The 25,780-nt window shown below is 35.1% G+C and overlaps 1 protein-coding gene across 1 annotated transcript in view; it reads left to right on the top strand.

Annotated features, from left to right (window-relative positions):
• The window catches only part of SLC13A1 (solute carrier family 13 member 1), a 78,508-nt gene that overhangs the window by 25,998 nt on the left and 26,730 nt on the right, over positions 1 to 25,780 (top strand). Inside the window, exons 4-7 of the mRNA XM_012751842.3 lie at positions 580 to 767; positions 1,370 to 1,427; positions 1,510 to 1,558; positions 21,315 to 21,466. Of these exons, the coding sequence (XP_012607296.2) occupies positions 580 to 767; positions 1,370 to 1,427; positions 1,510 to 1,558; positions 21,315 to 21,466 (447 nt within the window). The remainder of the gene's footprint in view (positions 1 to 579; positions 768 to 1,369; positions 1,428 to 1,509; positions 1,559 to 21,314; positions 21,467 to 25,780) is intronic.

Genomic DNA, 25,780 nt, shown 5'->3' with positions numbered 1-25,780 from the left:
AATTCTGAAACCTCTTTTTAGCAAGTGATCTGAACTATTTTCTCCACCCACCATACATTGAACTAGAATAATGAGAATGTAGAAAGAAACTTTACGAATAGCAATCTCTCTTTGTCCTTGTGCCTCCTTGGCACACATATGAACAAACAGAGATGTGGCTAGAAGATAAGAGAAAAAAAAATAAAGGACCCTAAATTCAAAAGTTGATCGTATTTTCATCTTGCTAGCATTTGAAGGTAAGTAATCAACTGTAAAGAACATTCTAATATTGGCATACTGTTACAAGCTGTTATGTCATAGGCCAACTTACAGTTTGATTATATTTCTGTTTGGGAAGAGAAGCTTCTTATGGTTTCCTGGGAGACAAATCTCTTAAGAACTTCTCTCTTACATGTGTCACTCTGATTGCTACCTGGCTACAAATGGTACTTGGATTTCACTACCTGGGCAGAACCTTAACTTTCTATGTTTTGAATAACTTAAATTCCCAACTTCCAAACAACATCCTTTGTAATTAAATAATACAGTGCTAATTTAGCTAGAGAGCACAGCTCCACACTAAAGGTTTTCTCATTTCAGGCTGACCTTGGGGTTCATGAGCAGTACTGCCTTCTTGTCTATGTGGCTTAGTAACACCTCTACTGCTGCCATGGTGATGCCCATCGTGGAGGCTGTGGTGCAGCAGATCATCAGTGCTGAAGCAGAGGTCGAGGCCATTCAGATGACTTACTGCACTGGATCTACCAACCACACACTGGAAATTGATGGTATCATGTGTTGATATGGCCACAGGGGAGTCTAGTCTTTGGGGCAATAGGTGTAAACTCAAGAATTCTAGCTTGTTTTTAATTAACTGTCCATACATGCAGGATGTGAATTTAACCTTCTTCTTTCTATAGTTCCCAATATCTATACAAAGGAATTATAAAAATATTTTACCTTAAATTGTTGGATTTATGTTCTCTGACAAAAAGAGGAAGAATGCCTTTTCCATCCTGTAGCCAGTCTGATAAAACACTCTCTCATGTCTTTATCACTAGACTTCCAGGTTACTCTTTCCAGTCCTGAAAATACTTTCCTGCATAATATTTGACATCTTTAATTTTCACATTTTATTTGGATTCAGCATCAAATTTCCCTGTGGTTATTTCTGGCTCTGATGAACTGCTCTCATGCAGTGAAAAAATGTTGGAGGGATATTTGTATTTATGAAATACTTTATTAAGATGAATGTGATGTCAGTGCAAGGTGAATTTTTTATTTTCGGTTTCTAGTAATGTTTCCATTTTCTCAGACACACGCATACTCATGCAAACCCAATGATAACCCCGTTTTTAAAATTATTTTTCTTTCATTTAATGTTTTGCAGAAAGTGTTAATGAACATGAAGCAAATGAGGGGAAAGAGAAAACAAAACAAGTTCCAGGGTAAAAAATATTGACATTTTGATTAGGATTTTTCCAAATTACATCTTAATAAAACTACAAACTGGGCCAATTTATTTTGCAGATACAGGAATGGTAAAGGGAAAATTTCAAGCAAGACGGAGTTGGAAAAGGTACATTAAATTTGATTCTTTCTAAATAATTACACATGGAAATTCTATTAGAGCTGTAGTCAGATATGTATGCATTTTAAAACCTGTTTCTTGCTTCCTTCTCTATAAATTATTTTGCTTGACTTAGTTGAAGCATAATGTAATGGTTTGATAAGCCTTCATGGATAGACTGAAATTGACATCTGGATAGGGACCATTTTAGGCTCTGAAAATTAGCATCATTATTTTCTACTTTTACTAGAATCATGATGATGGCACTTAACCAATATAGTTTAAAGAAATGCAACTCTAGTCTCAGGATATTGTTACATTTTCTTATTAAAATCTTGCTGGCCTAATAGTCTGATTTTCGTTAGGAATATCCTATTTCCTCCAGGTTATGAACTTAGAGCAACTTCTATTCATATAATTGTAAGTCTAGTTATCTTTAGTGTTTCCATTGCCACTAAAAATTTTAATGTGTAATTCATGAGTTGTTTCTGTCACATAAAGGTGGAGGAGTTGTAGCCATTCTAGATTTAAAGGAAGGAATGAGACCTTTATAAACTATCCCATAGAATCATTTCCCCAGAATAAATCAATATAAAAATACCATACTAGGTCTCACTGGGAGCAATATATCTCAAGACATGAAAAATAATCATGCATAGAAATAGTCCTACCATCACCATGGCATTAGGAATAGGAGAGTGAGGCATATGTTTCCTTATGTGGCTATAATGAATTAAAAGAAGCTCAATGGGAAAAAGATAACCCTCATGTTCATTACAGAAATCTTTAAGGAAAGAGCAATTTCTTCATAAAGATAAAATGAATATAAAGATAATTTTTAAGCCATTAGCTATAGTATACATTAAGGATCTTTGAAGAGGGGAATTGCATATATTTATGAAAACATTATCATCTTTACAAATAGAAGTAATTCTTTTGAAACACAGGAAATCAACAATGTGCCAGGTATAATATAATATAATACATTAGATATGGCCTTTAAAAACTAGCATGTCTAATCAGAAAGAATATATATGCACTCAGTAACTTTCCCAGAGTGTTCTTCAGAAACCTAGTTTTCTGGCATAATGTATAAATATTGAGTCAAGACCCTTCAGATTGATTTGATATCCAGTACTGCCCTTGGCATTGTAGATACCGTGTTTCCCCCAAAATAAGACCTACCCATAAAATAAGCCCTAGCAGGATTTCTAAGCATTTGCACAATATAAACCCTCCCCCGAAAATAAGACCTACTGATGGGCGTGGCTATGCAGTGTATCTGCACAACTCATGCATTTCATCAGGGAGCAGTAAAGAAGATGAGCAGCCCTTCTCAGCTGCCCCATCGTGACAGCTACTATCCTAGAGGTGACCGGAAAGGTGTGGGCAGCCCCACCAACAATGTTGGCTCCCTCTGTCAGGTCCCGGCCATCCTGTGCATACTGCAAGCTGAGGCTTTGAGGGGAAAATAACACATCCCCTGAAAATAAGCCCTAGGGTATCTTCTTGAAGAAAAAAAAAAATATAAGACCCTATCTTATTTTTGGGGAAACATGGTAGGTCTATAGATGAAAAGATCTGCTCCTTACTGTAAGCAGCCCAGAATCGAATGGACATGATGGACTTAAAAAAAAATAAGTCTGATATAAATTCCACAACAAAGGCATGCACAAAGGCCAAGCCTTCCAGAAATAGAAACAATTCGCTCTATCTGGGCATATTACCAGGAGGGAGTTTGAGATAAAGGCACGAGTCTGGGAAGACAATAGCACACGAAGGCAAAGCAGTACAAACTCCATGAGTGCAGGGACATGTCTACTTTGTCACCATTTTAGACTCTAGCACATTCCAATTGCCTGACCCAGAGTAGATATTCAAGAGATATTTACCTTTATCAATTAATGAACAAGTAAATGCAAAGAGTGAAAACTGGAAAAGACACTCTAATCAGAAAGCACAACTAATTCAATGACCCAATTATGTAAATAGCAGTTTTTGGTTTTTTTTTTCAGGAAACTTCTCCAGTGCAAGTGTTAGAGATAAGCTTTTGTGGTGGGTGAAATGATTGGATAGGTTTGGCCAGGTTAGAAACAGCTCTTCATGCAATACAAAGAAGTTTAGAGTTGATCTTACAGGAATAGTGACCCTTGAAGATTGGGGTGGGGGGACCGCATGGTATGTTCTGCTTTTGGAAAGCTTGCTCTAGTAACAGTGTGAAGGGCAATGGGGTATGGACTTAACTGAGCTTTTTGATTAATTAGACATTGGGGATTAGAGAGATAAAAGTGTCAGAGTTGTCTCCACTGCTCTAAACTAGTTAAAGGCAGATTTTGATGTCGTTGATTGGGATGGAGAACACAAGAGGGAAGAATAACTTTTCAATGGAGAAAAGTAAAATAATTTGGGTGCATTTTGGGCACTACAGATTAATATGAGTTTAAGAGAGGTGAGTGAGGCCTTTGAATACTGATTCTATGGTTTTTCTAGGACACAATGCATAAAAATTCAACCTTACATTTTAAAAAGGAACAACTTTTTGCTGTATAAAAGTGTTCTTTATAAGAGATTGCATGAAAGCATTATTTTGTATATTGTGAATTCAAGGTACATTTTGATTTTTAACAATTATAGATATCTTTTCAGGAATAAATGTATAGTGCATGTTGAAATTATTAATATAATAAACTGCACATACTCTTTGCCAGGTTTATCCTAGGTAACTTAACACTAACTGAGTATATGGAAGAATCTATACCTACTTAATCTACTAAAAAATGGAAGAAATGTTTATATTTATAATATTTTGGTCTTCTGCTTTCTTCTTGAAGAAGGTGGGGTATCCTATTAAATTAAAATAAATCCATCAAGATTCAACTTTGAATTTGATCTACAAGTCAAAAAAGATACAAATATTACTTCCTTTTGGGAGAAAGTGGTTTAAAATAAAATTCAGAGAAAGAAAATGAAAGATTTAGATGCTTTGGTAATTTTTACTGTTTTGCTGTGCTCCTACAAAAAAAGAATTAGATATGATTCCTAGTGAAAATTACTATAATTTTATTCACTTGAATTGTGATTTGTTTAGTGCAAAATTGTATTTTTTCTCCACTAAAATGTAAGATCTGCTGGATCAGAGATTTTTGTCCAATTAATACATATCTCAAATATCTAGAACAGTGACTGTCATAAAGTTTTTAGTAAATACTTGTTGAGTGAATAAGTTCAGTAATATTTTCTCAAATAATTACAATTAGATTAAAATAACTCATGCTGTATGTAAACCATAACAAGAAAAAGAGCAAACTGATAAAGGTATAAAGATAAAACTATGGATCAGATTACTTTCATGTTGGGTAGTAAGATAAAAAATGGCTTATAACTAAAATTTATCAGCTCTAAAATTCTTGTTAATAGAAGAGGAACGTTTTCATATAGATAAGAATGATGTTAATTTTGCTGCTTCTGCAATTACTCATGGTGGTGGTGATTGTGGTAACAATGATTACATGTTAGTGCTGAAGATAATAGATATTTAGTAGTCCCGTAGAATCCCGAATCTGATTTAGGATTATTCATATCTACGAATCTCATTCCTATGCTGCATACCTAAAAAAAGAGATGTTTTCCATGACATCACTTCCATGACATTCTCTTCTCACTATAGGCCACAATTAAACCATTAACAAGGTGCCCCACTTATCCAGAATAAATGCTGTGGGTAGGTACTTAGCCCATAAATCCCACACTACCCCTAAAAGTAGCTGAAATATTTTTAGAGAAGAAAAAGAATTGGGAGAAGAAAGGAATACCTTAAAAGGACACTGACAGCACATGAGGGTATATATTATATTTACCAGGTTCCACTGGGGCTACTGTAGAACTACCCATCACTCTTATAATTTCCATGAGAAAAGAGTTCTAGACATCCAAAAATCCATTTGTAGATACCAAAAGGAGGAATAGTTGTCAGTTTTTTTCTTTCCCTATAATCATTAGTATTATTCAAAGAGATATCCCAGTTTTACATTAGCTCAATTTCTAAACCTCTGGCCATTTTCAAATGAAAGAAATTGGAAAATCAGTATGCTTTTAATGAAAATTTTGAGATAATTGTTTCCATTCATTTAATAGAATTTGTAGTTTCTCAAAGGGAAAATTTCAAAGAAAAAATATCTTTGAACAAATTGCATCTTGCTTTTAGTTAGAGGTTGTTTATTAATAGTTTAAGAGTGAAAATCTTTACTGTTTAAAATCAAACTCTACAAAACAACACTGTTTCAAGTTTTCCAAGAATGCAAAGAGCCTTGTAAATACAGTAGCAAACATGGTTCATAATAACAGGAACTAGGGATATTAATTCTGCCAAGTAAGGGGATATCAATTCTAGAATATCTGGACCCTAGATCAAATATTTAAAAGGTATTTTAGTTTAGATTACATAGATACTATAAACAAAAGTTGATTCTCCTTGATTAGGCTTCTCTTTTCCAAGACTGAGTGAAAGTACGTGCAAAGGCAATCATTAGTCCTGCTCAATCCCCACCTGATACAACCTATGAGTCTCCTTTTACTAATCCAGGCAAATCCTGTGGTTACTGGAGAATGTTTATAGAAGAGGTGAGTAGGGAAAGAGAGGGAGACCACCACATGCCCTTTAGGAATCACAGCCTCAACCTGTGAACTTGACCTTACAACAGATTTCAATCTTTATTGTAGTCAAAGTCCTAGCTCCATTGACAGCTATTCTTAGTTGTTTTCCCACAAAACATTTTGTTATTAAAGAAGTTGACTGTTGATATTTTTCTCCTAAAATATCTTTATTTTATGAATTATAAAAATATAGGCCTTCATGTTTTATGTTAGTGAAATTATCATCTAGCAAATACAAGCCATGTTAGAAGCATCTAACTGTACAACAAAGCCCCCACGCTACATCAGTCACTTGAATACTGTAGTTTGTTTCTTGAAATCCTCAACAATGTTTTGCCATGCATCTTCTAGTAATATTTTCTAACAAACAAATACATTTGTTTTGTCCTCAAATTATTTTTTAGATATTTTGATTGTGAAATATTTCATACACATACACATTTTAAAAATGCAATTGAACATTTTAAAGAATAACAAAGTGAATAAAATGACATATACCACACCCCTGCTTAAAAAATAGAACATACCAAAAAAAATCTCCATGAGTCTTTCTCTGATTCTATCTCTTTTCCTCACACCATCACTGTTCTCCCCTTGCTGTGGTAGCCATAGTCCAAAATTTTGTGTTAATCGTGCTCTTGTTTTCTTTTCAGTCTTTCCATCTGCACTAGTTAAGCTATGGGTTTGGACACCACAACAAAGACCCAAAATAGCAAAAGTTTCAATAAGACAGAAATAGGCTGGTATGGTGGCTTCTTGATCATGATGACACTAATTCATTCTGTCTCTACTCTGCCATCTTCAGCACTTGAACTTTGTGGTTCAAGATGGCTGATCCATCTTCCTCCATCCATTCTGTACTCCAGCAAGCAGATCAAGGAAATCAGAAAGTAGAAGGCTTATGTGCTTAGAAATTATTCTATTACTTTCCTGGCTTTAAGATTATGTAGATTTTCTACTTCTCATTGAGGTAGTTGTATTTTTCTGAGAATTTATACATTCCATCTCAAATTTAGTAGTGTGTGGTTGTTTATAATGTCCTCATATCTATTTAATTTCTATAGTATGTATAGTTATATCTCTGTTTATTTCTAATATTTTTACTTACACTTTTAAGCTTTCTTAAAAATAATCTTTCCAAAAACATGTCTGTTTTTTTAGTCTTATGTCTTGTCAAAGAACCAACTTCTGACTCTTTTCATCCTGTTTCATGTGTTTTCAACTTATTATTTTCCTTTCTTTATTACTTGATTCTGTCCATTTTATTTTTGAATTTATTTTGCTGATATTTTGCTAACTTTTTAAATTAGATGTTTATCTTATTAATTTTGAGCTTTTCCTTTCTTCCAAAGTAAAGATTTAAATGTGTGAATTTTTTTTGTTACTTTAGCTATATTTCATATATTTTAGTTTTGTGTTCTTTGACTTCCATTATGCTAGATTCTTTGACCTAACAGCTGCTTAGAGTGTGTTTTAAAATTTGAAATAAATGAGGCTTTTGTAGCTTTTATTTAAAAAAAAGTAACAATTTTACTGTATTCAGAAACTGTGGTCTGTATATCAGCTCTTCAAAACTTGTTGAGGCAGCTTTATGGGCTAGCACATGGTCAACTGTGATAAATATTTGTCTTGTGCTTAAAACAAATAGTTTACTTTCAACTAATTAAATGCAATGTTTTCCAAACTTTGTTAGATCAAGTTTGCTAGCTGTGCCTTTCAAATCTTTGTGACCTAACCAATTTTTTTCTCTTTAATTCAGCAATTGATAAAACTGTTTTGTTAAAATATCCATCCATCATGCTTATTTCTTCTGACAGTACTGTCAATTTTGTTTTTTATATATTGTTAGATCATATTATTTTGAATCCATTTAAGATGTTTATATATTTCTGGCTAATTAACCTTTACCATTTTGCAATGCACCTCCTCATCTATAGTAAATTTTTTTTGGTCTTAGAGTTTATTTTTCTGATGATAATGTAGCAATACCAGTTTTGTTAGGCTGGTGTTTACCTGGCATCTCTTCTATCCTTTCAGTTTCAGTAGTTCTTTGTTGTTACATTTCAGGTGTAACTATTATGAAAAATCTATTGCCAAATTTTGTGCTTATGTTAAGGTTGAAATTTTTTTTGCCTTTACTTGACAAGTTTTATACATTTAAATTTTTCTGGTATTATTTAGAATAATTTGTTTTGCCTACTTTCTATTTTTCTCAAATATTCTTTCCATCTGTCTTTCCTGCATTCTTTTGCAATTCTTTTTATTTCATCCTACACATACATGCACACACACTCACACACACGGATATTATATTCTATCTTTGTGTCTACTGTTTTAGTTGTCCTGATCATTTTACCATATTATAGGGCGGCAATAGCTGTGATAACAACATACCACCAACTGCTGGCTTAAACAGTATCAATTAATTTTCTCACAGTTTGGGGCTAGATGTAGAAGATCAAGGTGCTATCAGGGTTGATTTCTGTTGAGGCCATTCTTCTTGACTTGTACATGGCCACTTACACACTGTGTCCTCACATGGCATTTTCTCTGTGCATACACAGTAGAGAGAGAGATCCTTGGTCTCTTTTCCTCTTTTTATAAGGACACTAGTCCTATCATATCACAGACCTACTGTCTTTTAAACTTAATTACCTCCATAAAGACCCTCTCTCCAAACACAGTCACACTGAGGGTTAGTGCTTCAACATATGAATATCAAAGTACATAATTCAGTCCATGATATCATGTATACTTAATATATAAAAACCTAAAAATAATCCATTTATTTTCTTCCTCCTGAACAGTACAAAGACTTTAGAGCATTTTATTCAGACCATCCCTATCCCTTTCTATTTACATGCTACTGTTTTCTAATTTTTAGATCTAATCTATTATTCTTCTAAAACTTATATAATATTTTTTATTGTTAATCAATAATTTAGAGGATTATATATATATTTAAGATTCTTGCTCACCATTATTTCTTGCTTCTCAGGCCCACCATTGGGGGTCATGCTCCTTTTACCTGGATGTATCTTTTGAATGTACATCAGAGTGTGCCTTTTGGTGATAAACTCTCAGTTTTTGTTTGATAGACAGGTCTTTATAATTATTGAAATACATTTTTTTGTGGTTATAGAATGCTAGATTGACCATTAATTTTTCTTTGTACATTGGGATATATCTCAATGTCTTTTGGCTTTCTTTTTTCTCTTGAAAAGACAGCTAGCTATTAACCAAAATTATGATTCCTTTGTAGGCAGTCTTTTCTCTTTGGTTGCTTAAAGATTCATGTGTGTGTATGTGTGTGTGTATTCTAGCATTATACTATAATATGCCTAAGTGTATTTTCCTCCTGCGTCTCTGTATTTGTCTTTTCCAAAAATCCTTGAGAATTCTCAGGTGCTATTTCTCAATATTCAATTGTCTCATGCTATTTTCTTTATTCTCTCCTTCTGAGTCTCCAATTAAACACACATTACACTCTCTCACCATGTTTTCTAGGCTTCTTAACATCTCCTTTTATTTTCTTTTTCTGTGTTTTACTGAACAGCATCATGAATAGTAACTTCGGATTTATCTTCCAGTTAATTCTCTCTTCAGCTATATCTATTTTATTGTTGACCCATCTATTGAGTTTTAAAATGGTTATTTGAATTTTAACTTCTATAAATTACATTTGTCTCTTTTAAGATTTTCTTGGTAATTTTTATAATATTTTTCTCTGTACTTTTATTTTCAATCCCTTCTCGAATTTTATTAGATATAAAGAAATTTACTTATATTCTGTGTCTAGATCTAATAGCTATAGTGTTTGAAGTTCTGTGGATCTCTCTCTGACTTATTATTTTTTCAGCTGGTTCTCATTTTGTTGCCTTATTTTCTTGCATGTTTTGTACTTTTAAAATAGAAAGGCTAATTTTCTTTGAAGTTTCTATGGGAATTCTTTAAGTCCTGGGTTGCAGCTGCTTGTAAGAGTTTTCAATTATGTTGCTATTTCTCTTTTAACACACAAGTAACACCAATTTATGCTTTAAAAATGCTCATGGTTAGGAGTTTTCAGGGAACATTATGTTTTCCCTTAAGTCAGTATGACATTTCCTTGATTGCTACTTCTGCAAAGGACACCAGCTTTATGAGTGTTTTCCTATATGATTCCCCATACACAGTTGGTTTTAGGCATTATCTTTCATTCCAAGCTGTCCTTGCAACAGGATAAACTGAAATCCTGCTTAAAATTCTATTGGGGAAATAGTGATACATTTTAAAAGATTATTTTTAATATTTTAAACAGCATTTTGTTTAACAGGGATTCTGATTTGTCATGCTTCTGGATAGACAAATCTGCTATATTATCTATATATTGTTGCAGTCATTTTTACCACCATAGAACAAAATTTGTCTCAATGGCACATATGTTTTGGGTACTTTTGCTCTTTGCTAAGAAATTATAAAGGAAGCTTCTGAATAGTTAACATTTAGGGTAATAAAATTGTGTAAGTAAATCCTAGATTAAATAGTGATTTTCAATACCGCTAAAAATTAGAGTTTTTATAAAGAGTTCTCATGTCCTAAATGATAAATGTTAAATATCTTTCTATTCATCACACATAAAATAAATATTTATTACTGTATAAACTTATATCCTGATTCATAACATATAACAGTTCTTTAACTACAGTGGATATAAATCCTATTTCAAAGAGTCTTATTGATAACTTCAATTTTATTACCAACTCCTTTGAATTCTTCAGGTTATTTGTAACTAGAACTTTACTAGATCTTCATGCTGAGTTCATACCAGAAGTAAGGGAAGGATCCCCTCTTACATTTTCTTGCTAGTCACTTATGTAATATTTTCATTCTGTGATTTCTTCACAGAAAACATTTTCTTATAGAAATCATTCAAAACCATATGTATATTATGGGAAGGCTGGTTTAATTAAAGCTAAGTAGCATAGTCTGTTATGCATTTAACTGAACACATGTCACTCAATATGCAAACAAAGAAAACCATCATCTCAATATCTTAACACACATGGAGCTTCCACTCTCCCCTCCTCTTTTTACTTACATCATCCACCAGTCTATGGACCATGAAAGCACCAATGTCAAGCTGTGCATTAATTATGAGGAAAGATTAATTTATTTCTTGCTTTTCTAAATGTAAAAAGAGTGCATCTTCCATTAAGATAACAGATTGAGTAGGTCCATTTGCGACTGCTCTGTAGTGAATCTCCATTAAAACAAAAACAAATATACTTTAAGTCATAATGACACCGGAAAACCACTCCCAATGCCGGGAGCCACTTGCAGTCCAAGTGAGTCCTTGGCTTCATGCAAGAAAGAATTCAGGAGCAAGTCAATAGTATAAAGTGAAAGAGAGATTTATTCAGAAACTACAGAATGTCTACTCCACAGACAGAGCAGAGGCAAGTTTTCCCTGCAGAAGAGAACCTGCCCCCTGGTTGCTTTTGCCCTTCTATTTAGGTAACAGATTGATTATAGGCTAAACAAGGGGAGGGATATTCATGCAAGGGGCAATGTTTTACTGGAATCAGTGTGGCACCCTTTATTCTTCCACCATCTTGGTTCTAACTGGTTGGAATTTGCACTGGCTCTATCCTGTTTTGATCAGTGTAATCTGAAACTTTTGCTTCGAGACTTCCCAGACTCAGGTAATGCTGCAGCAATGCCCCAAACAATGCCCAAGGCAATGCCTGCAGCAATACCCAAAGCAGTACCTAAAGCAGAACCTGTCAGTTCCTCGTCTCAATAAACACATTATATAAACATCAACAGAGGAGATGATGCCAAAATCATTTTGGAAGCTAGAAAGTAAACGGATTGGTGGAAAATGACTGTTATCCCCAGCAATTCCTCAGAAGCTGAATCCTAAATCAGTAGTGAGGAAAGCCGATACACAACCCAATTTGTAAGCAGCAGCCTTCAAAGTTTTTAAAATGTTGAAAAGTGGGGGTAAGAAAAAATTGCTTCTAAAGCAGTTAAATCCTCAAATTTCTTCCCCAACTCCACATAGATGCAACTGTTTCTGCTCGACCAAACAGAAGTATCACCTTAAAATGAGGGTAAGAAGAACCAGACACGGTTCTGATTTGGGGAGGATGTCACAATGAAAACAGGGGAACTGAGTGAAACTTTGTATGCTGAATGTTGAGAACTCTGCCTTCTATTCCACCTGCCTGGCTGCCAGATCTGTGCCTTCCAAGTGTCTGCAGGCAGGAGGCCAGATGATTCTGCCCTGGGGAATACAATCAGCACAAGAGAAAAGATGAAAACATATTGGCAGTAGAGTTTTCTTGAAAAAAAAAAAAGGCCCAGTCAGATGATACCACAGTGAAGCTCACAGCCAACACCAAGTCCCAAAACACACATGCAGAACTTCTAAACAGCTTTTCACTGCCTTAAATGTGAACAGACAACTGAAAGTTCCTGGATAGCTGAAGAAATCCTCAGGCATGAAAGAGAGAGTTCTAAACAAACAAAAAGAAAACAGAACCTAGTAGGAAACAGGCTGTGCAAGAAGAAAAAAACATGAGAAAAGAAAATATTATTACTATATTGAGAGATAAAGAAATTGTTTTCATAAAAATACAACTAGCATTCTATAAAAGAGAAACAAGAATACTAAAATATATAAATATAAAATAAATATATAAAATATATATGTAACATAAAAAGATATAAAATATAAATGAAAAGTTCAATAAAAATAAATAAGATGAAGGAAATAAAGTTTCCTAAAAAGAAAAGAACAAAAAGAAAAGACTATGTCAAAAATTCGAGAAAAGTGCTATACTGGAAGAATACAATTTTTATGATTAAAAGGTTCACTGGGAGCCAAAAAAAAAAAAAATGGATGAAACAAACCTACACAGGGAGGGTATAATTTGAAGTTTTTTTCTGATTTCATAATATTATAAGAAGATCCAGATTTTTCCAAAAAGAAGAAAAATTGATTCTTTAAAAGGGATCAAAAATTTGAATGCCTCAATACTTCTCCCAAGCAACATTGGAAACTCAGTGACGATTGAAAAAAGTGCCTTCAAAATTCTAAGTGACATTTATTTCCAACATAGAATCAATATCCAGCCAAAGTATTGAGTAACTAAGAGAATAGACTTTAGTCTAGCTAGCTCTTTCCAGTTCCAGAGAAAAAGTAACTAGATTTAGGACAGGTAGGGAAGCCCTGGAAGAGACGCCACCAAGACAATGAAATTGGTAGAATATTGATGTGGTTTATGTATCCCACCAAGTGATTATCTCGAGAGAAGATTTTAATAACCAGATAATATTTGGGACTGATTCAGTGGTATGCACTTTAAAAACTAAGCAAGTGAGGGAGGTGTGTGTGGGGAGAGATTTTTCTAACTCGTGGGGGGGGGGAAGAGACAGGAAAATTAATATATGTCATATTACTCAGCTGTTAATAGAACTTTAGACAACATGATGAAACCTTGTATTCTGTCCTGTAAGCAAAGTGATGTTAAAGCTTTAAAGGGAGGATGATGGAGACATCAAAAGTATTTATTCAGCAAAGGGAGCTGTGAAAGAAATCTGCAATCACTGCCACTAGGTGGTAATAGTGAGTTATATCTGAACCTGCAGGATTTCTCTACTGACGGGTCCTTTGTGATGATGTCATAGGATTCTGCATTTGGTCATTAGTAGAAATTTTTTTTTTTTTCAATTACTTAAAAGAAGATGTGGAAGGCACACTCTCAAGGTCTCAAATGTCATATATTTGCATGGAGAATGGGAATGGGTTACAATTGTGGTAAAAGTATAAAATGGAACTAAATGTAAAGTCTCAGATGTGGCTTTAAAAATTCACGTAAGTGAAAAGAATATGATCAGGAGAAAATCACTGAGAGGGTACTCAGATACATGGGTTCTGTTTTCGATTCTGCGTTGACCAACTGTGCACTTTTGAGACTCATTTTGCTCTCTGAAATAGTAGGTCTTTGTGCCAGATAATCTCTAAATACCTGTCTACTTTAATAGTCTATGATTCATTTATATGCTAAAAACTTCTTTATGATAGTAGAAGATATTAAAACTATCAAGAAGGTAGCAGATCAAGAAATAGCCATTGTTGCTATTTTGATGTATCAGCCTTATTTCTAGTCACATATAAGTATGCGGATTTTTTATTTTAAAAATTACGTCTTTCTGTACATTTAATTTCACATAAGTCTACTTATATTGTAATGTGAGTGCTTCCCATACAGAAAATACTCATGACAATGTCCTGTGGTCACTTTAGCACAGCAGTTTTTCCCTGGCCACTCTATCCATGGCAGTCCCCAGCCTTACCTCTCTAGATGCTTTGCTCTTCATTCATTGTTTGCTTGGAATTCTTTTTTCTCTCCCAAACTCTTAGGGTAACACACACACACACACACACACACACACACACACACTGGCACACAAAAAATTCCTCCTCTAATTATGGAGAAATGTACAGTGATTATTTTGTTGTTCCACTATCTAAAAACACATGTGTCCTCAGGGTCAGAGTCTTAATTTCTACCTCAGACAACTTATTTCAACTTCCTCTTGGTCTACAGTCAAATTCTTGGTCTCAGGTTGAAACTGCAATCTGGGCAAAAGAATAAAGATGAATCTGCTGTGATACATCCCCCTTTTGATAATTTCTGTGCTACTAGTTGGCTTAATTAGTGGCTCCTTTCTGACTTTCCTAGGAGCTCTATTTTTCTGCTCAGTACCTTCTACTACTATCCCTCTGGTCCTTACTTCAGTATTATTATCTTTTCCACTGGTTCAGCCCAGTGAGCACAGGCCCTCAGCAAAAATAACAATAAATCCAAATGAATTACTCCAAACTTTTGATGCCTTTTATAAATAGGCCATGATATTTGTATAAACATCGATTTATGTGCAGTAGCAGCAATGTATATTTTAAAGATCTTTATGTAGAAAATGGTGTGCTATATTCATAAAGGATAAAGCATAGCAAACATATTAATTCTTTTTTGTTTTGACTTTTATTTTATATCTGCTGATACATTTTAATCATTGTTTTTATATATGCATATATTTGCAGTTAAGCTTTTATATGAAATCCAATTTGTTCTTTATTTGTATTTTTGGAAGTTTTAACGTGGCAATGAGAAATGAGAAATTATATACATATTACATTTTTCAGTTTCCATTATTATTATTAATTCAAATATTAATAATATTCAAATTATGCATCACTTTTTGGGTTGTGTTTTCAGTCTTTCCTATAGTAAAATATTTAATACTTAAACCAGAAAGTTGAGTTGTCACTTTGCATCACTCATAAGAAGTTTTAAACTCATTTTTCTATTTTATTTACATAACATTTTTTTTAAGTTTTCAATGGAAATTTTTATCATATGGAAAATACAAATCATGTCCATGTATAAAATATAAGGTAAAAGGAGACATTTATAAATCAATATATTTTGTTTGAAGCATAGATTCCTTTGGGGGCTGACCTTTAAGTTAATTAGAAAGTAAAAGGTAAATTACAATCCAATGCACCTGACCCTGCCATGCTAAATGCCATTTCCCCATCTATGACTTTTAGTGAGTGGTAATTTTTTACTTATCGTGACTTCTGAAAAGGATCTTTCAGTGCTAATTCTTAGACAGCATGCCTATCTGTATGGAAGAGGACATTTCTTCTGTTCATCCTGGAGAAAATGAAATCCTTGTGCACAGTTGGTGGGAATGGAAATCAGTGCAGCTACTGTGGAAAACACTATAGAGGTTCCTCAAAAAATTAAAAAGTAGAATTACATGTGATCCAGCAACCCCATGTCTAGATATATATACAAAAGAAATGAAATAAGTATGTGAGAGAGATATCTGTACACACATATTCATTGCAGCATTATTCACAATACCCAAGATATGGAAACAACTTAAGTTTCCATTGATGGATGAATAGATAAAGAAAATGAGACATGAGTTGCTATAATAACTTCTTTATGTGTCTTCTTGCATCTATTATTGCCTATTTCAGACTTATCCTACATACTGCAGTCTTAAGGAAAAGTCCAAATGTATTTTTAAAATATATGAACACGAAAAGACAAAAGATAACAAAGGTTCATATTAATACATTTGGATTTTTTGTTTAAAGACTGCTGTGCAGATAACTGGTCTGAAATAGGTAAGAATTGATGCAAGAAGGTTCATAAAGATGTTATTTCACTAACCTAGGAGAGGTAATGTTGACTTAGACCAAGGTGACAACAGTGGGGATAGAGAAAACAAAGTCCAGACACATTTAAGTAGATAAAATTGACAGAGTGTGGTGGGATGAGGAAGAGAATGTTTCCAAGGAGGATGAGCAATATAGCACAGTGGCTGAGAGTATGAGCTCCAAAGCAGGACTGCATGGTTGCAAAACCCAAGTCTGCCATTTGTAGACCCCATTGACCTTGGACAATTTACTTAACTTCTCTCTGTCTCATGTCATTCATCTGTAAAACATCATTAAAATAGTATCTACTTCTTTATATAGTAAGATTTAAATGAATTAAAACATACATCAGATTTTAACTTAGATCAGTGCTTATTGCCTACTAAGCACACTATGAGTGTTTGTTATTATGGTGATAGTGATGCCACTAAATTATGCAGGTGATCCTGAAGAAATAGTTTTGAGAAAGGAAGTCATGAGTTTGGTTTTGAACATTTTTAGACTAGGGTTTTATTTAAGACATTCAAATCAGCAACTAGATATAGAGGTCTAAAAGGAAGAGTTTGGGCTGAAGAAAGAAGTCTGGTGATTTAACATATGAAAATATTCATTAAATCAATGAAAATATGAGATTTTTCCAAGGAGAAACATTGGAGTGGGGAGAGACAAGGCCTTCTGGCAGAGTTTCCAAAAAATTCCAGTGTTAAGGAAGGATAAAGGCATAAAGACTGGCAAGGGAAACAGGAATACTTGGAGATATAGAAGAAAGTCCAGAAGAGTGAGATATCACAGAAGCTCAAGGCAGAGTTTTGTTCAGTAGGAAAAAGTGATTAACTCTTTTAGGTGGTGCTGAGAGGTCTACGAAGTCGAGACTACAAAGTGACTATTGGATTTAGCTGTGTGAAGCTTATTGATAACCATACGGAGTGCATTTTGGGTGGAATGAGATGAGGAGACAGAAGCCAGGTTGAAGTGGTTAAGGAAATGGAGTCATTGAAGGTAGATAACTTTTCTGGGTGGTTTGGCTGTGAAAATGGAGATGAGGTGGCCGGTTGTTCAATTGAGAGGAGGGTTAAGAAAGACTTCTTTTTTTCATATGTAAAGATGACTTGAAAATGTTTAAATATTGATGACAAGTCTAATATTCCGTAGTGGAAGGTTTCTGAGAAGGCATGGGAGATTGGGGTCCAGAAACAAGAAGTTGGAGAAGAGAGATTGGTGCTATTATGTATGTAGGGAAAGAGAAGGTGGGGCAGAGGCCAGAAGGTTTCTACACTTCAGTGTCTTCTGGCAGGAGTTAAAGCTACCTACAAAGAGTGAGAAGGAGCATTAAGAGGGAGGTGTAAAGAGATTAAAAGGTTTTACATTTTCTTGTGGAGACAGAGTAATTTGGTCACAGAAACACAGTAGGGCAGAGGAGCAGCATGACACAGCAGATGACATTCATGATCATGAATGTAGGGGATTCAAAGTACTCTACTGTGTGTCTAATTCTTACCAACAGTGGTTGGCTGCTCAGGAGCAGACATGACATGGAGAGAGTGAATGGCTGGGTTTTTCAACAGTTGAAATTTTGACAAATAACTACTGCTGAAAGAAAGAAAAAGAGTTTAAAGTTTTGTTAAGAAAATTAGTAAAATGGTTTACTGTGGAATCTAAACTGAAAAAGGAAGGAAGGAAATGAAGAAAGGAGAGGACAAATCCATTGGGAATAAGTGACCTAGACTTGCCAATGGACTTTAACAGTAGGGATAGAAATAACTCAACAGGAAAGTTGAAAGAAGAAACTGTGGCAAGTGTGCCAATTTCTTGGTGTGTAGGATGGTAAAATGAAATCTTTATAGCCCTAATTAACTATAATATCAAGTATATATCACAGGTATTCCCACATTCCACTTACACAGGACTTGCAAGTAAGGTGACCAAAAAACAATTTTAGATGCTTAAACTTAGTGTTAACAATGAGAAGGCTGCAGGACAGTCTACTTATGGAGAAAGTTGGAGTATTTCCCCACCCCCTACCCCACGCACACACCTGTACCACCACAAAGGAGTGTTTCATGAAAGGGCAATATATGCAAAACAATCCCCAAAAGCAGAAGGCTAGCCAAGAAACCAAAGAATGAGGCAGACAACTCTACTTTGTTGGTAAAAGGCAGTTTATTGGCAAACTTACAAAGGGAAGCATGGTCTTGGGATGCAGCAAGACAGATAGATCTCTGCAGTGTTACCTCTCAGCCCCAGGGCTTGTGTACTATAACAAAAGGGTATATGTCTTTCAGAAGGACAGTTAAAATCAACCCTTCCAGGAAAAGGCAAGAATGCTATGTTATCTCATAGATTGTAATTTGTGTGATAACGTCAAGGTTGTTTTGATCTAAGGGCAGGATATATTTTAAGTACATGCTCTTACACAAAGAATAGTAGATAAAGTAGAAATCTTAAAGGTATTCCTAGAACTGGAGTTAATCAGAAGTCAACATGGTAAATTAGCATCTAAGATGGAGTCACTTTGGCCTCCACAAAGAAGGAAGAGGAGAATCTCCTACTTACCATGGTAAGATAGATATTGAGAAACCACCACTTGGAGAACCTGATATCTGCTTCCTAGGTTTAGAAGAGGTCAATAGATTAGTGTTTGACACACTTGAAAAATTAGAAAGTGAAAAGTCATAGCTGATTCTCCTTATTCATGCAGTTTCAGCTTCACTTTCACTGACAACAGGGTAGAGGTACCTGTTTCCCTGGGACCAGAGGTAGAGAACATGTGAGGAGAGTGGTTTTGGGGATAATTTGAAAGGCAACTTCCTCCAAGACAGCTTTTATACAGGGTAAGTTGACCTCAGCAGAAAGAGGCCAGATGAGACTATCATACACAGAAATCTCAGTGTATCATGAGCAACCAGGTGGAAGAGATACATTACCCACACAGAAGGAGCAACAGTCTGATGTTCTTATCTGAGTAATAAGAGCCTCTTAAAAACCCATACAAGTACCCCCAGATGTAGTCATTTTGAATACCCACCAAGCCTGGAGAGTACTAATGTCATATCTTAATTCATATGCCACTTAAATAAGACCTCTCCTAATCCTTACCACTCCTCTCCTGATCCTGTCCTTCTCCTGACACACCAAGTATGGAGGATTTAGAAACTGAGTCTAGCAAGTGGTGGGAGGAATTAGAACTGGGGGCAGACAGTGCAGAGGGAATGCCAAACTCACAGACCTCCTTCCAACTATGGGCTTTCAGGCAGGCCTGATCTGGGGAGAGAAGAACGTTTAACTTTCAATAAAGTTGGGACTTTTTAAATTAAATGGGGCACTGTTTATTTCAGCTACTGAAATGAAGCTCCTCTTTTGACTAAATGTGACCAAAAATCTATTTATTAAATGAAATGACCAGAAAACTTGTTGGTTCTGCCCTGGATTTCACTATAGAAATAGCAAGAATCAAACCAACAAAGTGTGTTCATATGGGCCATGGGTGAGAGAAATAATGAAGTTGCTTTTGGCTTGCACCCTAGGAAGTCCTACTCTTAAAGAAAACACATTTGGAATAGCAATTTCGCAGGTGGAACCATTTGAGGATGTGCCACTGCCCAAGGTGTAACGGTGGGAGGGGGTGATTGAGGTAGAACAGAGTTGAAAGCATTTGGAAATGGGTCAAAAATCAAAATGTTAAGAAAAAAAAGAAAAACAAACATTTGTCAGGTGTGGGGCAGGTGGGGAGGAGGGGATGGGCATATACATACATAGTGAGTGTGATGCACACCGTCTGGGGGATGGGGAGACAAGGGCAATGTATGCAACCTTAATGATTGTAACCCCATAATATTCTGAAATAAAAAAAAAAATCTGTGAGGCCAGGATATTTGAAAAATTATTCATGAACATGGTATAGTTATCCAGATGCTGATGGGATTTGGAGTACAGAAGATGATCGTGTGCCAAGTGCAAATGTTATCTTAAATGACAGCAGTGGGTGACCAGGGGATCAGAATGTCATGGTCAAAAGAATAGGGAAAGACATACCCAAATTACATGATACTTGGAGAAAAAATGGATTTATTTTGAGTGAGTAGAGGATTCATGTTCTAGAAGAGATAATGGAGAGCAGGAAGGGACAGTAACTTCACCTCTCAATTCTGAGGTATATGGGGTTGAAAACATTAAGCATCAGGAATGGCATCCTCTGGGGACCATCCATTAGGTACCAAAGTGGGAAAACTCTCCAAAAAGAGGTTAAGGAACTTACTGACCATGTACCACGAATATTAGCAGGAAAATAATGGAAAGCTTTGGGAGTAGTAGTAAGAAGGGAAGACCTGAGGGAAGAGTTGGGTCAGACACAAGAAAAGAAGGATGAGGGAATGAATGAAATTATATTTGTAAAATATCTCAGTAGTTTCAGTTTAAATTCTTCTTACTGTTAACATTTCTACTGATGGAAAGATAAGCACCGTACTAGTCAGTTCAGGTTGCCATAACAAAATACCACAGGCTGGGTGACTTAAACAAACAAAAAAATTTATTTCTCATAGTTCTGGAGACTAGATTAAGTTCTGGCAAGGTTGGTATCCAGTGAGGGCTCTCTCCTGGGGTTGCAGATGGCCACCTTCTCACATGGCAGACAGAAGACATTAAGCTTTCTGATATCTTCTCTTATAAGGACATTAATCTCATCAGACCAGGACCCTATCCTCATGACATTGTCTAACCCCAATTGCTTTCTGAATGCCCTATCTCCAAACAGTATCACATCAGGAGTTAGGGATTCAACATATGAATTGGGATGGGGGGCAAAAACATTCAGCCCATAACAAATGTTGTTACTGTTTGTTATGACCACAAATAGGGCTGTTCTCATGGAATTTTGTTGTTGTTGTACAGAACTCAGGCACAGGAAACAAATATCGAACAAAGAAGAACCACATGATGTGTAAACTAATGTGTTTATGCATTGCTTACTCTTCTACCATTGGGGGACTGACAACCATCACTGGTACCTCCACCAACCTAATCTTCTCTGAGCATTTCAATACGTAAGTAACATAATTGAATTGGTGATTTAACAAATGGGCAGCACATAAATTATAAAAATTATTCCCACCTGATTCAGAGAATCCAAGGACAGAGATGCTATGTCAACACACTCTCTCTCTCTCTCTCTCTTTTTCATCAGAACATCTATAAGTCTATAGACCTTCTTCTGTGCTGAGATTTAAATAGTCAGGACATAGTGAATGAACCTATGCCTATAGATTCCCCAGGTCAGCTCAGAGGCAATAACTGTTAACCAAGAGTTAAGTGATCGTTAGCCTGATCATTCTAATCAAACAGGGAGGATATTTTTCATTGCAAATAATACTGCAAATGGTAGTTAGCTAAAGTAAAGAAGAATTATTCTCATGGGACAATTTATGTAGAGTTTGCGGACTGGCATTTGAACTTAAATAATGAGTGGTGAACGGAGATACCAAGTATGGAAAACTAGGTGTTTGAATTAAAAAAAGATTTGAAAAGCACAATTATAAGAAGTGTCAGTTATAAGAAATGTTGGAAATGTCAGACTGCTTCTACTAAAAGGACACATAATAGTCAGAATTCCAAGAAAGTGTGCAGCATTGAGGAAGCCCAGGAACTGGGCTTCAGATCACAGAAAAATTGAGGCTCAGAGGCAGGAAAGCTACACTCTAGGAAATGGATTCACAGATTCTATGAACTTTCTGAAATTATTTGCAAAATGTTCTTCATGTATATATTCTCTAAGAAATCCAAGACTCAAAAAGTGTCTGTCTTCCTTTTAGAAAGAATGGGAGTTTGTGTACAAAGAACACTGGTATAAAAGTTTACGATCAATATTCCACAGACCTCCATGTGTACTTATTGCTTCTATGAATACACATCCATCATGTATACTCCAACACTCAACTTAGAAAGAAACCTTTAAAAGACTTTTGGTTTATAAAAGAGACTTCTGAAATTCACAGTGCCAGAGAGGATTTATCCAATATATCCCCTAATTCAAGATAGGAAATACACCTGATCCCTTTCTGAAAGCTAGATTTATATCCTTTCTCATGAATTCCCCAAGGAAAGAGATTCCACATCTTAGTTGCCTCTCTGAGGTCATTTTTCCAGAACATTTAGACTAAATTCTTATTATTTTATCTTTGTTAATGTTAGAAAACTGATGGATTCCACCATTCCTGTGGAATTACTTGATACAGTTGAAATAATTCATACTGAGTTTGCCCTTGGTCTCTGTGTTTTGCAGAGTGTATCAACCAAATTTCCTGTTTTATTTAACTTTTTCCTTTACTCTTTGGATGCATTTATCTGATTGTGACAACAGATTGAGAACATTATAGCACTTTGAACAAACTGTTTCAGTAACTATTTTCCCTAGTTGTGTAATGTTCTGATTCTCCTAATCATTAAAAAGTACTTTAAATTTAGGGAATGCTTAAAATGTGCTCTGAAATTTAGTGGGTTTTTTTCTTCACAAGGTTGCCTTTACCTTAGGAATTATATGCAAAATGGAAAAAACTCAAAGAATCCTTTTTTGATGTAAAATACTGTAATATAAAAGAAAACATACCCTTATGTGAAAAAATATAATTGATAGTATTATGTAAGCTAGATATTGAATGAACTTTGAAAAAAAATGTTGGCCCTCCAAAATACAGTAGCATCCTAAAGCAACAAGAGAATGGAATGCATTCAGTTTAATGAAACAGAACTGTTATAAAAGCTTAAAATTTGAAAACATATATTCTTTGTTCAGATGTTTGGAGCTGGAGAGAAATAGCCCTTTATCTACATATCTACTACAGTAAGGCCACCTTGATACTACTCATCATCTTTTTGAGCAATACGAATGATCATTTTGAGCAATTTCACTTTAGATCTCTCCCAGCTCCAAAGGATACATGAGACTTCAGAGTTAATGGGATCCTACTATTTACATTTAGATAAAGGTGACATTGTACAAATAAACTATTGGAAGAAGAGATTGTATGCCATATTCTGAAGCTCTAAGTACCTATTCTTTTGAGATATTCATATATATAGATATATATATCTTTATATAAAATGTTTTTGTATGTAATGTCTATATAATAATAATAATGCCCTTATGTATTTTGTTCTTTTTTCTACACGAAGAAAATAATAACAAATTCTGAGAAAGCTGAAAGTTATTCAGTGGAAATAAAAGCAGAGCTCTATTCGTTCACTCAGTCAATCAACAAACATTTGTTGAGGACTGACAATGTGCAGTGCACTGTTTTAAATTCTATTAAAGAATAGAAAAAACAAAACAGACCAGGAAGAAGATTCTGATTGTCTAAACAAAACATATGCATGTGAGAACCATTAACATTTGTAAGCATAATAACATTCATTTTTTGACATATAGGTGGGAAGGCAGGGTGACAGGTATTGAGTCCTTGCCAGATAATTCACATACATTATAGTGTGCACATACCCTCTATATCCTTGCTGTGGAGGCGGCATATAATGGTGATCACAAACATGGACTCTGGAGTTAAAATGCTTGTGTTCACATCCCAGCTCTTCCATTCACCGGCGTGGTGACTTTGGATAGTTACTTAAGCTCTCTAAGCCTGTTATCTTTCCTGAAAAATGAGGAAAATAATATATTCTCTCTTTTAGAGGGCTGTTTTGAGTTTTACATAAAATAAGCAGCACTTGGTGCCTGGCACAAAGCATGTGCTCAATAAATGTTGAATATTATTATCATTAGAACAGAGAAATTGAGGCTGGATTTAGCAGATTTAAGCCAAAACCAAGGTCAGTCAGACCCTAAAGGTAAAAATTTATCTCCCTAGAAACATAACTCAAGTTGTGTCCCAAAAGAAGGCTGTAGCTATGTGCAATATCCCTTGGTTCACACAAACTGGAACAATTTTAGAAGAGGTAAACACCATATTAATGGAGAAAATGATTAAAAATAATTCATAAAATCAAAGTTTCAAAGTCTGTAACAGGTTTTCTTGGGGAGGAGTGGAATAATCTGTGCATGTTTTGCGCAGTTTGGAATAACAATGTGCAGATTGGTGCTCTAAGAGTCTGGAGACAGGAAACCAATTAGGCCATGATCTAAGTGCTGACAGATGATGAACGGCAGAAGTAGTTGTGAAGTGATAGGAGGATTTAGACTTGAGACACTGCAATGTCAAAAGGTCATGGGTAATTAGATGTGAGGATTCAAGGGGAAGGAAGAGTGAGGGCAACTCTGGGGACTTCTTTCCATAAGGCTGCATAGACGACGATGCCATGAACTCCTTGAGAAGACATGGGAAAGTGCAGATTCACTGAAGAAATTAATAAATTTGAATTTGGATGCATTGAAATGGCCTGCAGAAAGTCTATCCATAGGAGATTTTCGGTAGGCATTTGCAAATGCATTATTTGAGTTAGTATATATTTAGGGGTCTGTATACATAAAAGCAAAAACTAAATTCTTGGGTGTGGAAATGGTCACATGGGAAAGAAAGGTTAAAAGAATCAGACAGAAAATGGTTAAGGAGTAAGCATGTAGTGGGGGGGGGGAAGGCAGCAAGTTTAGATGGTTCTTTCAAGTTTGACAAAGAAAAGAAGAAAAGAACAAGCTTGGTATGATCAGAAGCAGAGCCTTCTTTTAGAACAAGGGTGAGATATCTGTTTGGTTTTATATTCAGGGAAAGGGGACAGTAAAAACAGAGACACATGAGATTTTTTAAAAAAGTAAAAAGAATGTTGATCAGAATAGAGTCTAGTGGAAATGGAATGAAATTAGAAGCAAGAATGGAAATGTTTGTCTTGATAAAGAGGGATGTATCCTCCTCAGTGGGAACAGGAGAGAAGAAGAGAACAAGTGAAGACAGAGGAATTTCAAATCATATATACATGTCCCTCGTTTCACAGATGAGGAAACTGAGGCTCAGAGAGTTTAAGTGATGATTACTATTCAGCCAAGGAGCCAGTAAGTAGAGGCAGGTGGCCTGAATCCCAGGGCCCTTTTCATTCTATAGCTTCACTGCCTCACAGATCTGTGACCATCAATGATGGTGCCACGATGGCAAACTTCTAAACAAAACACGTTTTCTGCCAGACATAAGTAAGAATTATTTGCACATTCATATTCTCCTGTTGCATTTTCTTTTTATAAAATATAAATATGTACACATAATAAATATTATTTAAAATATCAGCAAAGCTGGAGATATGGTCTGTTAGACTAAACTATTCCTTTGTTGCCAGTCTCATGAACTAATGTGTGTGTGGTTTGGAAAGTAGAATTTCAGAATAATATTAACAAGACTGAGTCAATTATCTAATTCAGTTATGAA

The sequence above is a fragment of the Microcebus murinus genome, chromosome 9, assembly GCF_040939455.1.
Source record: "Microcebus murinus isolate Inina chromosome 9, M.murinus_Inina_mat1.0, whole genome shotgun sequence".
In the NCBI taxonomy this organism is placed as follows: Eukaryota; Metazoa; Chordata; class Mammalia; order Primates; family Cheirogaleidae; genus Microcebus; species Microcebus murinus.
This window is presented reverse-complemented; position numbering and strand designations above follow the sequence as displayed.